Consider the following 14,507-nt stretch of genomic DNA (forward strand, 5'->3'; position numbering starts at 1 on the left):
TGTGATCCGTTGTTAGTATTGAGTAAAGTGGAGCACCAATGTAGAGACTGCAAGTCAAAGGCAAAGTTTACCTCTCTTCCACACAAAGGGTGTTTGACTTCTTGGATATGGATGTTAGACACATTGCCTAAGCCTACATAGGCGAAATATTAAAAAATCACTGTTGGTGGCCTATTGTACTATTTCCATTGAAAGTATTTAAAACACACTACTCCCGAGCAGTCTCTCTCTCTCTGATGGGTTGTCAGTGGCATGTGTAACACAGGTACTTATGCGTTTATTATACATATAATGCAGATTTAGAAATAAATTAAGAAACTGAATTATAATTAGGAGAATTTTCCAGCTGTTATTAACCTCCCCCCCCCCCCAAATATGGAAAAACCTTTCATGTGCGACACGTGCCTTTTTATTTTTGCAGAGATCTTGAGTCTAATCAAAAGAAAAAGAATGTTTTAGTAACCAGTTTTCAATACACCCACTTTGATTTAGCCTTCGCTCAAGGCATCAAAAATGTCTAATGAACCAAGGCATGGGTTATAGCACACACAAGATAATGTTTCTAATAGTGTTACAACTAAATATGTATACTGAACCCATTTTTATGTGGATCTTTTAAACATTTAAAAACTCAGGATTTTGATCCTTATGAGTAACTGTCCTGTCCATGTTGTATTAAAAGTCAAACCTCAAATTAGAGTCCTTTTGAAATTAAATAATTTAACAGTGCCAGTGGTCCATAAAAAGTATTTATGGTATGTCATTAGAATTTGCATGTATAAGGCTAAGATGGAACGTCATATTAACCTTGAGCCATAATGTGAATGCATGAATCCACTGGTAGTCAATTGCTTTGGATACAGGTCATGGATAATACAATGTAGCCATAAAGCTATGAGCTTAGCCATAACGTTTTAACTAACTATGATTGTCTGATGCGTGAAATAACATTCTGACAATTACTGTCTGGCCTGCCCACAAACTACCTATAACTGATTTTTTTAGTTCTCTCAGCTATACCAGTCCAGGAAAAGTAATGAAAAAGAACACATGACAAGAAAGAAGATGATCCACACACGAAAACTTGCATTGTTCTTTATCGCCTGAAAAAAAAGGAGTAATTTAAAATCGGGGAGAATGAGCTAGAAGAGACAAACTACCCCTCTCTAGTTATTAACATCGGGTCCTTTCAGCTACTTAGCATTAGGAATTCACATACTTCTTGTTAGGAGCTACACTTAATGTCACACTTTGGACAGACTAGGCGGGTACATGTTTAGCTAGAGTAGATTCAATGACTGCTTACTTAACCATGCAGTTGAGCATGGAATGTGAATTATTGATTTCTTGCTATCTCAAAACAGGTTTGTTGTAAAGCAGAAAACACTTTATGTTTGCAAACAGTTTAAGAGCAAGCACCCAATTGAGCATTTATAACACTGATTCTGAGGTCATAGGAAAATGGTTTGAGAGATAAATTTGGACATTAAAAGCATGACATGACAGCCCCTCTATGTATACATAACCCTGAAGTGCTACTGTAGATTTAAAAGGCAGATGACACCCACCTCGCGTATATGCTCATTGCCATCTTTCACATTTTCTGTAGTTCCAACAGCAGTCTCATAGATCCTGTCAATTTGCCCAGATTGTTGCAGTACTTTTTCTGAAAAGATCTCTTGTAGTTGTGATATCTCAACAACTCTTCCTTCAATTTGTCTGCAAAACAAATGACAACTATGAGCTATGAACTTTAGGGTATTATTTTGTGGTGAAGAGAGGCCAAGCCATGAACAAAAATGAGAAGCAAGGATCCAGGACACCTCCAGTCAGGTGTGTCACAGGGCCATGTGAAAGTAATATATCATACTCAGGGGCGGATCAAGGAGCTCCTAAAAAGGGGGGCAAAGCAAGGGTTTCAAGAAAGGGGGGCGGTTTCGATGTTCTTCTGTGTATTTCCTTATATTATTTGTTATTTCAAAACCAAATATCTGAAAATAGGGGGGCGGGGCCTACTCAGCCCACCCCTAGATCCGCCCCACCCCTAGATCTGCCCAACCCCTAGATCCGCCCAACCCCTAGATCCGCCCCACCCCTAGATCCGGCCCACCCCTAGACCCTCCCCACTCCTAGATCCGCCCCACCCCTAGATCCGCCCCACCCCTAGATCCGCCCCACCCCTAGATCTGCCCCACCCCTAGATCCACCCAACCCCTAGATCCACCCCACCCCTAGATCCACCCACCGCCCCAGCCCTGGATCTGCCCCACCCCTAGATCCGCCCCACCCCTAGATCCGCCCCACCCCTAGATCCGCCCCACCCCTAGATCCGCCCAACCCCTAGATTTGCCCAACCCCTAGATCCGCCCCACCCCTAGATCCATTCAACCCCTAGATCCGCCCCACCCCTAGATCCGCCCAACCCCTAGATCCGCCCCACCCCTAGTTCCACCTCACCCCTAGATCCGCCCCACCCCTAGATCCGCCCCACCCCTAGATCCGCCCAACCCCTAGATCCGCCCCACCCCTAGATCCACCCCACCCCTAGATCCGCCCCAACCCTAGATCCGCCTAACCCCTAGATCCGCACGACCCCTAGATCCGCCTGACCCCTAGACCCACCCAACCCCTAGACCCACCCCACCCCTAGATCAGGCCCACCCCTAGATCTGCCCAACCCCTAGATCCACCCAACCCCTAGATCCACCCCACCCCTAGATCCGCCCCACCCCTAGATCCACCCGATCCCTAGATCCACCAGACCCCTAGATCCACCCGACCCCTAGATCCGCCCCACCCCTAGATCCGCCCCACCCCTAGATCAACCCCACCCCTAGATCCACCCCACCCCTAGATCCACCCCACCCATAGATCCGCCCCACCCCTAGATCCGCCCAACCCCCAGATCCGCCCAACCCCTAGATCCGCCCCACCCCTAGATCCACCCCACCCCTAGATCCACCCCACCCCTTGATCCACCCCACCCCTAGATCCACCTAACCCCTAGATCCGCCCCACCCCTAGATCCACCCAACTCCTAGATCTGCCCCACCCCTAGATCCGCCCCATCCCTAGATCCGCCCCACCCGTAGGTCCGCCCCACCACTAGATCCGCCCAACCCCTAGATCCACCCCACCCCTAGATCCACCCAACCCCTAGATCCACCCCACCCCTAGATCCGCCCCACCCCTAGATCCACCCAACCCCTAGATCCGCCCAACCCCTAGATCCACCCCACCCCTAGATCCACCCAACCCCTAGACCCACCCAACCCCTAGATCTGCCCCACCCCTAGATCCGCCCCATCCCTAGATCTGCCCCACCCGTAGGTCCGCCCCACCCCTAGATCCGCCCAACCCCTAGATCCGCCCAACCCCTAGATCCACCCCACCCCTAGATCCGCCCAACCCCTAGATCCACCCCACCCCTAGATCCGCCCCACCCCTAGATCCACCCAACCCCTAGATCCACCCAACCCCTAGATCCGCCCAACCCCTAGATCCGCCCAACCCCTAGATCCGCCCAACCCTTAGATCCGCCCAACCCCTAGATCCACCCAACCCCTAGATCCACCCCTGATACTGTACTTAATGAAAAGCTTATGTTATTACAAATATTTATTTGGACAATGGAATGGGACAAACCTGACTTCGTCAACAAGATTGTTCATCTCTTCCAGAAGCTTGTTGTTTTCCTGTTCAAACTAAATTAATACAGAGAGAATAATCACATTTCAAACACAATTTCCTAGTGGTACTAATTACAGTAGGAAAAGGGAAAGTATATGGAAAAGGGAAAGTATATGGAATTCCCTCCCAGAGGCTAGTCGATCATCATTTGTCAGAGAATTAGAGGCTCACACTTTTATCTAAACAAATAATTAGTTTAGCGTATTTATAGTATTATATATCCACATAGATCAAGTTTTTTTTTTTTTTTTCTTTCGTTATTTATTTAAATACTTTTACTTATAGTTATATTTCTAATTATTATAGATATATATATATTTTTTTTTCCACACGCCCCTTGTGGAAATCAGCTGTTGTTGACGGGGCAAGCGTGTCTTAAATAAAGTCTATCTCTCTCTCTCTCTCTCTCATATTATTACCAGCTGTACTTCATCAGGAGAGAGCTCCTCTTCAACATCTGGTTTTGATACCTCTTCACCTATCAAGGGCTTATTTTCTGAATTAGACTCTGAAGACAGAAGCAAATGCTAAATGATTAAAGGATTATTATTTCACAGCTCAAAAACCTGATGGATGGCTCACACTTCCTACACAACTCCAGTCTCCTGTGTAGCTGCACAGGAGACTAACACACCTCATCCTGTAAGTAACACACACTAACACACCTCATCCTGCAAGTAACACACACTAACACACCTCATCCTGCAAGTAACACACACTAACACACCTCATCCTGCAAGTAACACACACTAACACACCTCATCCTGCAAGTAACACACACTAACACACCTCATCCTGCAAGTAACACACACTAACACACCTCACCCTGCAAGTACCTCGAGCTTTAGGGGCATGCCCAGGCATACATTCTGCTTTTGCAAATAAGTCATGTTTTCGTCTTGTGTGCTCTGGTTGCAATCGGGATCTGTAAATAATGGCAAAATGGATAGTTACAAGGACAAGCAGATTTCAAAAACCTTTTGTTTGAAATAGAGTAATCAATTTTCTAGCCTACGTGTAGCCGCTGACTCGCGAAATATCCTGTAAGCTATCTCTTTTCAAGCAATAAGGTATATTTTTTTAAGAATGACATATGTCGACTGTGTAAAGAGGTATACTTGTATCTTACATTCGTTTTTTGTCCACAGCTCTTTTGACTCGTATTGCTCTCTGCTCACTGTATAATTTACAAACCACTACAAGCATAAAAAGAAGAACACTAAGAGTAAATTGTTGTCATATAAACCAAGCAATGTTTAGTTTGAGGTTTTCTCACTTGGACGTGAGCTCAAGCGCAGCACACGTAATATTTCAATTCTCACTTGAATGCAAGTGCAAGAGGATGCTACTGCTTGATTTTCTAGCACTGGTTATTGACCGATTCTCACTTGTGTTGTGCAATCTGTTTACACTCGTGCTTGCATCCAAGTGAGAACCAACCTTTACCTTTTAGGTACTCTTCCAGCATCTCAATGACATTATCTCTGTGGGTGTTAAGCTGCTCACATACAACCTTTACCTTTTAGGTACTCTTCCAGCATCTCAATGACATTATCTCTGTGGGTGTTAAGCTGCTCACATACAACCTTTACCTTTTAGGTACTCTTCCAGCATCTCAATGACATTATCTCTGTGGGTGTTAAGCTGCTCACATACAACCTTTACCTTTTAGGTACTCTTCCAGCATCTTAATGACATTATCTCTGTGGGTGTTAAGCTGCTCACATACAACCTTTACCTTTTAGGTACTCTTCCAGCATCTCAATGACATTATCTCTGTGGGTGTTAAGCTGCTCACATACAACCTTTACCTTTTTTTGTACTTTTCCAGCATCTCAATGACATTATCTCTGTGGGTGTTAAGCTGCTCACATACAACCTTTACCTTTTAGGTACTCTTCCAGCATCTCAATGACATTATCTCTGTGGGTGTTAAGCTGCTCACATACAACCTTTACCTTTTTTTGTACTTTTCCAGCATCTCAATGACATTATCTCTGTGGGTGTTAAGCTGCTCACATACAACCTTTACCTTTTAGGTACTCTTCCAGCATCTCAATGACATTATCTCTGTGGGTGTTAAGCTGCTCACATACAACCTTTACCTTTTAGGTACTCTTCCAGCATCTCAATGACATTATCTCTGTGGGTGTTAAGCTGCTCACATACAACCTTTACCTTTTAGGTACTCTTCCAGCATCTCAATGACATTATCTCTGTGGGTGTTTAGCTGCTCACATACAACCTTTACCTTTTAGGTACTCTTCCAGCATCTCAATGACATTATCTCTGTGGGTGTTAAGCTGCTCACATACAACCTTTACCTTTTAGGTACTCTTCCAGCATCTCAATGACATTATCTCTGTGGGTGTTAAGCTGCTCACATACAACCTTTACCTTTTAGGTACTCTTCCAGCATCTCAATGACATTATCTCTGTGGGTGTTAAGCTGCTCACATACAACCTTTACCTTTTAGGTACTCTTCCAGCATCTCAATGACATTATCTCTGTGGGTGTTAAGCTGCTCACATACAACCTTTACCTTTTAGGTACTCTTCCAGCATCTCAATGACATTATCTCTGTGGGTGTTTAGCTGCTCACATACAACCTTTACCTTTTAGGTACTCTTCCAGCATCTCAATGACATTATCTCTGTGGGTGTTAAGCTGCTCACATACAACCTTTACCTTTTAGGTACTCTTCCAGCATCTCAATGACATTATCTCTGTGGGTGTTAAGCTGCTCACATACAACCTTTACCTTTTAGGTACTCTTCCAGCATCTCAATGACATTATCTCTGTGGGTGTTAAGCTGCTCACATACAACCTTTACCTTTTTTTGTACTTTTCCAGCATCTCAATGACATTATCTCTGTGGGTGTTAAGCTGCTCACATACAACCTTTACCTCTTAGGTACTTTTCCAGCATCTCAATGACATTATCTCTGTGGGTGTTAAGCTGCTCACATACAACCTTTACCTTTTAGGTACTCTTCCAGCATCTCAATGACATTATCTCTGTGGGTGTTAAGCTGCTCACATACAACCTTTACCTTTTAGGTACTCTTCCAGCATCTCAATGACATTATCTCTGTGGGTGTTAAGCTGCTCACATACAACCTTTACCTTTTAGGTACTCTTCCAGCATCTCAATGACATTATCTCTGTGGGTGTTAAGCTGCTCACATACAACCTTTACCTTTTAGGTACTCTTCCAGCATCTCAATGACATTATCTCTGTGGGTGTTAAGCTGCTCACATACAACCTTTACCTTTTAGGTACTCTTCCAGCATCTCAATGACATTATCTCTGTGGGTGTTTAGCTGCTCACATACAACCTTTACCTTTTAGGTACTCTTCCAGCATCTCAATGACATTATCTCTGTGGGTGTTAAGCTGCTCACATACAACCTTTACCTTTTAGGTACTCTTCCAGCATCTCAATGACATTATCTCTGTGGGTGTTAAGCTGCTCACATACAACCTTTACCTTTTAGGTACTCTTCCAGCATCTCAATGACATTATCTCTGTGGGTGTTAAGCTGCTCACATACAACCTTTACCTTTTAGGTACTCTTCCAGCATCTTAATGACATTATCTCTGTGGGTGTTAAGCTGCTCACATACAACCTTTACCTTTTAGGTACTCTTCCAGCATCTCAATGACATTATCTCTGTGGGTGTTAAGCTGCTCACATACAACCTTTACCTTTTTTTGTACTTTTCCAGCATCTCAATGACATTATCTCTGTGGGTGTTAAGCTGCTCACATACAACCTTTACCTCTTAGGTACTCTTCCAGCATCTCAATGACATTATCTCTGTGGGTGTTAAGCTGCTCACATACACTTGGCTGCACGGCTAAAAACAATAAAGACAACTTCTAATTGAATGTTTACTGGCACTGCTGGTTCTTCTATTAAAAATATATAAATGATCTACATATAAGAATCTTTAACAACAGATTAACATATATTATTCTTAATATCCAATTAGAATTTGTCATTACAGTAATTAAGACATAAATATTTTTTTGTGTGTGTGCATCTGTCCTATAATGCACAGATCACATTACAGTACACTGTTATGTCATGACAAAAAAGTACTGTAAGCAACAAGACGCAGGTGATTGACTGTTATGTCATGACAAAAAAGTACTGTAAGCAACAAGACGCAGGTGAGTGACTGTTATGTCATGACAAAAAAGTACTGTAAGCAACAAGACGCAGGTGATTGACTGTTATGTCATGACAAAAAAGTACTGTAAGCAACAAGACGCAGGTGAGTGACTGTTATGTCATGACAAAAAAGTACTGTAAGCAACAAGACGCAGGTGATTGACTGTTATGTCATGACAAAAAAGTACTGTAAGCAACAAGACGCAGGTGAGTGACTGTTATGTCATGACAAAAAAGTACTGTAAGCAACAAGACGCAGGTGATTGACTGTTATGTCATGACAAAAAAGTACTGTAAGCAACAAGACGCAGGTGAGTGACTGTTATGTCATGACAAAAAAGTACTGTAAGCAACAAGACACAGGTGAGTGACTTTTATGTCATGACAAAAAAGTACTGTAAGCAACAAGACGCAGGTGAGTGACTGTTATGTCATGACAAAAAAGTACTGTAAGCAACAAGACGCAGGTGAGTGACTGTTATGTCATGACAAAAAAGTACTGTAAGCAACAAGACGCAGGTGAGTGACTGTTATGTCATGACAAAAAAGTACTGTAAGCAACAAGACACAGGTGAGTGACTGTTATGTCATGACAAAAAAGTACTGTAAGCAACAAGACGCAGGTGAGTGACTGTTGTTCATGACACTGTCAGGACTCTTGTGCAGACACATAAAAAATGAGATCTATTTGTTTTACAGTATACAACAATTCAACTGTTTTCATACATTACAAACAGTTGAAGGTAGCGAGTGTGCATGTTAACGCCTAGCATGCATGTGCCGCATCAATGACACATGGACCCTCGACCAATCAGAGCACAGGATTTATGAGTGTTGTTGTATACCTAAATTGCTTTTAAATTACAATTTTATTATTTTGATGGAGTTGAAAAGTAATGCATCATGGGAAGGGTGAATTTACCCATCTAATGTAAGTAATCTTATCTCTGACATAAGTTATTGTCTTACAGTTATATTGCTGGTATGTTGAGAGTTCAATAAAAAAATCTGTATAATAAGACTATTAAATGCAAAAAAAGCAGACACAAGTGTAATGTACCTTCATTTTTCAATAACTTTATTGAGTTGTGACAAGTTCTCATGTACATCTGCGCATCATTATCAATCTGGTCTCTCTCAGTGTCTGTCATCTTTGAAACTTCAGAACTTAAATGACTAAGAAAAACAACATTTCTGGCATACACACACACATGTATTGCAATAGTAAAAAAAACAATTTAGGGCTTAACCATTCTTTTTTATCCACACCACCTATTTAGACCCCAGCCCTCCCACTTCTCATCAGGGATGTCTCTTAGTTTAAAGGCTGCATTACTGTTGAATCTGTTGTATCGCGACACCAAATTTTCAAAACATCTATTTGTTTTTGTCTTTTGGGATTTTCTGTTCAGCCAGTCAAATTATTCTAAGCCAATCAGATTCTTGCCATCACACATTCCTAAATGCAGAACAAACATACGCAAATTTGCACTTAGATATCAAGGACCTGCATTTTATAATTCCCTAGACACTGATACTCAGTCTGCAACTACTTTAGCTTCTTTTTTGACTAGCCTTAAAACTGTTCTTCTCGACTAGTATATTGAATTTTTCCCTTTTTTGACTTTTTGTGTGTATGTGTTGTTGTTTTTTATATAAAATCATAGTTCAGGTATAATAGTATCTAATCTCCTTATTTATATTTAGCCATGATTTAATATTATGTATTTTTTTTCTTATAAATGGGGAGGACTGTCTCATATAAGCCTTTTATGGTTTTTATGGTCCTCCTCACCATGTATTCGTCTAATTAATTATATATTTAATGTACTTATTGTATATATGTGGCAAATAAAAAAAACTTGAAAAAATTTTCCTAACTGCAGTTGCCTGTTTTTCTGTCGCAACACTGTCTGGTTTTTGTCCAGAGGATAGCCAGGGAAGTGCACAAAGCGAGACTCTGATTGGCTCGAAATTATTTTACTGACGGAACAGAAAATCAAAGCAATTCATGTTTGAAAAAATGGGTCGGGCTACAACAGATTCAACAGTAACGTCTGGCCATAAAAAAATTAAAATTTTAGTCGACATAAATAAAGCTGTGGTTCTAGACACTGTATTTAATTAGGCGTGGGTATATATAAATTTAGTTCTAGCTGGCTAGCAATAAGTGCCTGGGCTACCACAATAGACTGGTATTTAACTCAACCAGCCATGCAAAATATTTTAGACGCTGAATTGCCTCCTGCGCTAAACCATCCAATGGCTTATTGCACTCACATGAATTGCCTCCTGCGCTAAACCATCCAATGGCTTATTGCACTCACATGAATTGCCTCCTGCACTAAACCATCCAATGGCTTATTGCACTCACATGAATTGCCTCCTGCGCTAAACCATCCAATGGCTTATTGCACTCACATGAATTGCCTTCTGCTGCAGTGATATTTTTCACATGTTTTTACTGACTTGAGACGCCTCAGTAGGAGAAAGATAAATCATAATACCTGCTTGGATATCAGAGATCTAACTGCTGCCCCTGGGCTGGGATCAGAGATCTAACTGCTGCCCCTGGGCTGGGAACCTCTTGGGCCACCCGGAAAATCAAAGTACCCTAGTGATAAAAATGGCTGATTTACCTGAAAGCATCAATGTAGTCTTTTCGGTGCTTGACCAAAAATTCTTTCAAAATTGTAATGTTAGCGCGCTGTACAAATAAAAGATATACGTTTAATTCATTTGCTGAAAAGAACCAGATTCAGATTCAATTGTATTGCTTACCACGTCCCTCGCTCGCTTGCCAAAGTCACTTTCTCTCCCATTCTTATTTCGAGTCGGAAGAATCGAAGTATTTTTTCCAGATTCCTTAACCCCCAAAGCTTTGTTTCGCGTGCGAATCGTCTTAATGCTAGCCTTGAGCAATGTTGTTCTATCCATTGTCTTGATAAGATCCAAGGCTGCAGTATAAATTAATAAAACAGCCGCGAAAAAGCCCAATGTCAAAAACACGTAGACAAATCCGCCATCTTGTTTTCCTATGTAGCCTTGCAAAATTTTCAGTTGAGGAAGCCTGGTAACAACAACAAACTATCAAAACTATCATTTTTTTTGTACTAATTACCTGTTTACTGCATTATTAGATCCACTGTTGTTTAAGAAAATGAAACAAAAAAAATATTTATGGGAGACTTGAGACTTGATGGTATTTTAAACATCAAGTAATCAATGTCTTTTTCTCTCACATTCTTCTCTTTCACCCCACCCTACCCCTATTAAAATCATATTATTTCCACCAGTGCATCATGGTAATCGAGTTCGACAAAATGGCGGACGCGCGATGGGTTGTGTGGGAGATTTGGTTTATGTACTCGCTCTTAGCCGTATATTTTACTGAAATAGTGGCCTACACGGGTCAACTAGATAGCAGATGCTTTAATGAGTCATGTGGAAGGACGTTCGACCCTCGAGGACCACTAGTCGACTGCCAATACTTGTAAGTCAGTGTAGTCACATTCTTAATTACTCTTTTAACAATTCCTGTATTTTTACTGTAGATCACAACTTTAAATGCTTTCGGTAAACTTCATTTATTTAAAATACTCCTTTTTTAGGCCGCTTGATTTCCTAGACTGCGAACAACCGCTCGATTTAAAGGGAAACAGCAGTGCAAAGAAAGAGCAAGGATATGGTTGCGTAAAAGTAAGAAGCAAAAAATAATTACAGTAGTCCTAACTCCGAACACTAGAAAAAAAGAACATACTCTTTACGCGTGTACTCTTTTATTGCTGTTGCCTGTAACAAGTCCATTACACTGGTAGTCTCCTGCGATAAACATATACACAGTATCAAAAAATGTGCGATGGACCAAAATCCATGGCTATCCGTAAGTTATATCATCTCTACCATCGTTCATTGCGATTTCTCTTGCAGTTTGGGGGGTCCAGGTATGACGAAGTTGAGAGGACCAGGGTTTGGTGCACTGTTCTTGATGGCATTGAATGCTATGGGGAACGACGGTTCCTTGGCAGAGAAGTGCCCTGTATCAAGTAAGTATTGTGAATGAGAATGGTGTATAAATGCCTTATAACCCAAAGTTCTCCTTGAGAAAGCAGACAGGGACGAAAACATTGGATGCACCCCGACCCAGCCCCTACCGTTTATACAATATCTCATCTTCTCCTTGATACATGCCCTGTCCAACATTAGCTTATCTATACGAACATCTTCTTCTAGATACAGTGGCCATTATTTTGTGACCACACTTCTGTACTCCATTCTGCTGGGGTTCCTCGGTGTCGATCGCTTCTGCCTTGGACACACTGGTACTGCAGTGGGCAAACTCCTAACCCTTGGGGGCCTAGGGATCTGGTGGGTGGTGGATGTTATACTATTAGTCACTGGAAGCTTAAAGCCTGAAGATGGAAGCAACTGGAATCCATATTATTAGACTTTTTAAAGTCTCAAAATAGAAAGCTAGAAGCAAATGCTAGAAATGAGACGGAAGAAAACGTTGATAAAGTTTGATAAAACTTTCATTTCTCATGTAACATGATTACACTTTTACTAACTTGTGAATTGTGCCAAAAAAAAACACTGGAACCTGCCCTTTGGGAGTAGGGCCATATTTGGGGCTTACTTTCATAGACAAATATCAGTGAAAAAGGGGTGACTTTGCTGGTTTGTACAATGAAACTCTATGTATAAAGGACTCTATGATTAAGAGGAAACTCAGTCCTTCTAGAAGGGTCACAATGTATGTAGATTTACGCTAGAAATACAGTATTAAGTCATGGTCCTTTCTGGCCACTGGCTGTGTTAATGATAAAGACATGCGAATGTAAATATTGTAAATATACACCAAATATCATATTATATGGATTATTGTGAATTCAAATATCAGAAAAAATAACAAAACTCCTGGTGAGACAAATATCGGTGTCCAAAGTTTGAGAATGTAGATGATGGAATCACCACAAGCGAAAAATTCTCATATCCACTTGAAGGGCTGTATTTTTAGGGCCTTTTACCCCAAAACAACGGGTCTACTTCCAGTTACTGACAGAATAGAGCCAAACCAATATGTTCCATTACAATTAATTCACTTCCAGTAGTTACTGACAAAGTCCAGACCAATATGTTATAGAACAATGGCTTCACTCCCAAATACTGGCTGACAAAATCCAGACTAATTACGCAAGGACTGCGGATGTATCGCGGAGGCCGAGTTCATAGAGTTCATGGGATGCTGTAAATTTCTACCATCTCTCTTTTATACATTGTACTGTGAATTATGACGTCAAAAGCTTAGACGAATCGAATGTGGTACCGATAATTAAAATAAACAATGCTTTTATAGCGCTTGTACAGGCATGCTTTTTTACAGTGTAACAGCGCGTGGCTTTGCTCGTATAAAAAAGTGTTTTCTGTGTTACAAAACCTTTTATGTTTTTATGGGCTTTTTTGCAGGCGCATATCTAGGGGGTAGGGGAGGTATTCCTGTTATCAGGCGCATAAACCTTGAGACTCCAGTGCTTCATGTGTTTTAGGGCTGTTGCTTGTACAAGATGGAATTGTTAGATATCTCGCCGTCAAAGCTTTTCTTTTGTGTCAAAAAAGATTCCAAAATAGAAGCAAGTTTACTTGCCTTATAAACCAGCGACTTCGTGTCTGTCAATCTGTATTATTTTTAACATCATCAAATTATTTGCCGTCAATTTTAGTAGTCAATTATTTTAATAGATGACCATGAATTAATTAACGCCTCGAGAATTTGTGGGCGCAAGTAGAATCCCCAACCTACAAATTATCACTGCAATGATTTTAACCAATTTATCACTTTTTTACACTCATTAAGACTTTTTCGCCGTAAACGTTGGACGATTATCCTGTTTTACTTTAGACTTATCATTATCAGCAGATGACCGTGTGCACAAGTAGCTGTCAAACAACAAACAACATGCTTCTGGTTTGTGACCACATCCAGGCCGGGATCCTTCGGGATTCAAAAGCAGGAAACTCACTCGGTTGAATCAAGGACCCTTCATGTACACTAGGAGGAGAACGTAACCGAGTTCGTATATTTCTCTCGATAATCGCCGCATTGCCCTCTGTTGACCCCATGTCATAGGCCACGCCCTCGAGTATGTGTACCTTGTTCTGCCGTCCGCCACGGGCGAACTGATAAAAATACCCTCAGATATATCGCCTTTGACAGATGAAAGGTTTGCACCCGAGTCCACTGGGGTGTTCGGTGACTTCAAAGGCGATTCACACCTCTGTTCCTCACAACAGCGAAGTCAGCGGGTGACTTACCGCTTGTGTTGGCGCCTTCTTCTTCTCTAGAGTGCGGTGTACAGTGCGGCTTGACATTTGTGATTTGGAAGCTATCAACTTCGTACCGTATCGCAGCGCTGACATTTAGCAAAGATTAGATAAATTATAAATATTTATATTCCTGCTAAGTACAGTATTAGCGAGGTTAATAAGACCAAGAAACAAATTACAGGGTTATAAAACAGCCATTAATTGGTTAGAATAAGGAGTACTCTTGGCGAGATCGCGGATTGCGAAAAGGCTGCGATAGCCAACAAAAAGCTGCCCCGTGCAGTACGAGTAGTTTGCTAGTGGGTTACTTCA

At 41.5% G+C, this 14,507-nt stretch overlaps 2 protein-coding genes and 1 long non-coding RNA gene across 4 annotated transcripts; 1 reads left to right on the plus strand and 2 right to left on the minus strand.

The window, feature by feature from the left end:
- Positions 1 to 257: 257 nt before the first annotated feature.
- LOC5510532 (syntaxin-18) lies at positions 258 to 10,914 on the minus strand. 2 transcript variants are annotated; one of them, XM_048729288.1, is made up of 10 exons: positions 10,653 to 10,914; positions 10,511 to 10,578; positions 8,932 to 9,047; positions 7,477 to 7,554; positions 4,820 to 4,886; positions 4,527 to 4,615; positions 4,110 to 4,198; positions 3,646 to 3,704; positions 1,569 to 1,719; positions 258 to 1,103 (listed from the first exon to the last, which is right to left on the minus strand). In XM_048729288.1, exons 1-10 carry the CDS (start codon positions 10,806 to 10,808, stop codon positions 1,011 to 1,013), a joined length of 966 nt encoding a protein of 321 aa, XP_048585245.1. In that variant the 5' UTR covers positions 10,809 to 10,914; the 3' UTR covers positions 258 to 1,010. The 2 variants fall into 2 exon arrangements, with proteins under 2 accessions (XP_048585245.1, XP_048585246.1); XM_048729289.1 differs by lacking the exon at positions 10,511 to 10,578 and adding an exon at positions 10,379 to 10,485 and having other exon boundaries at positions 10,653 to 10,773.
- Positions 10,915 to 11,162: 248 nt separating this feature from the next.
- Positions 11,163 to 12,801, plus strand: LOC5510537 (TM2 domain-containing protein CG11103). Its single transcript, XM_001630938.3, has 4 exons — positions 11,163 to 11,364; positions 11,483 to 11,570; positions 11,802 to 11,917; positions 12,105 to 12,801. Exons 1-4 carry the CDS (start codon positions 11,174 to 11,176, stop codon positions 12,316 to 12,318), a joined length of 609 nt encoding a protein of 202 aa, XP_001630988.2. The 5' UTR covers positions 11,163 to 11,173; the 3' UTR covers positions 12,319 to 12,801.
- Positions 11,634 to 12,163, minus strand: LOC116617223. The gene is made up of 2 exons (XR_004295675.2): positions 12,026 to 12,163; positions 11,634 to 11,908 (listed from the first exon to the last, which is right to left on the minus strand). It is a non-coding gene; the product is annotated as an uncharacterized LOC116617223 (long non-coding RNA).
- Positions 12,802 to 14,507: the final 1,706 nt, after the last annotated feature.

Source organism: Nematostella vectensis, chromosome 6, assembly GCF_932526225.1.
Source record: "Nematostella vectensis chromosome 6, jaNemVect1.1, whole genome shotgun sequence".
Taxonomy (NCBI): domain Eukaryota; kingdom Metazoa; phylum Cnidaria; class Anthozoa; order Actiniaria; family Edwardsiidae; genus Nematostella; species Nematostella vectensis.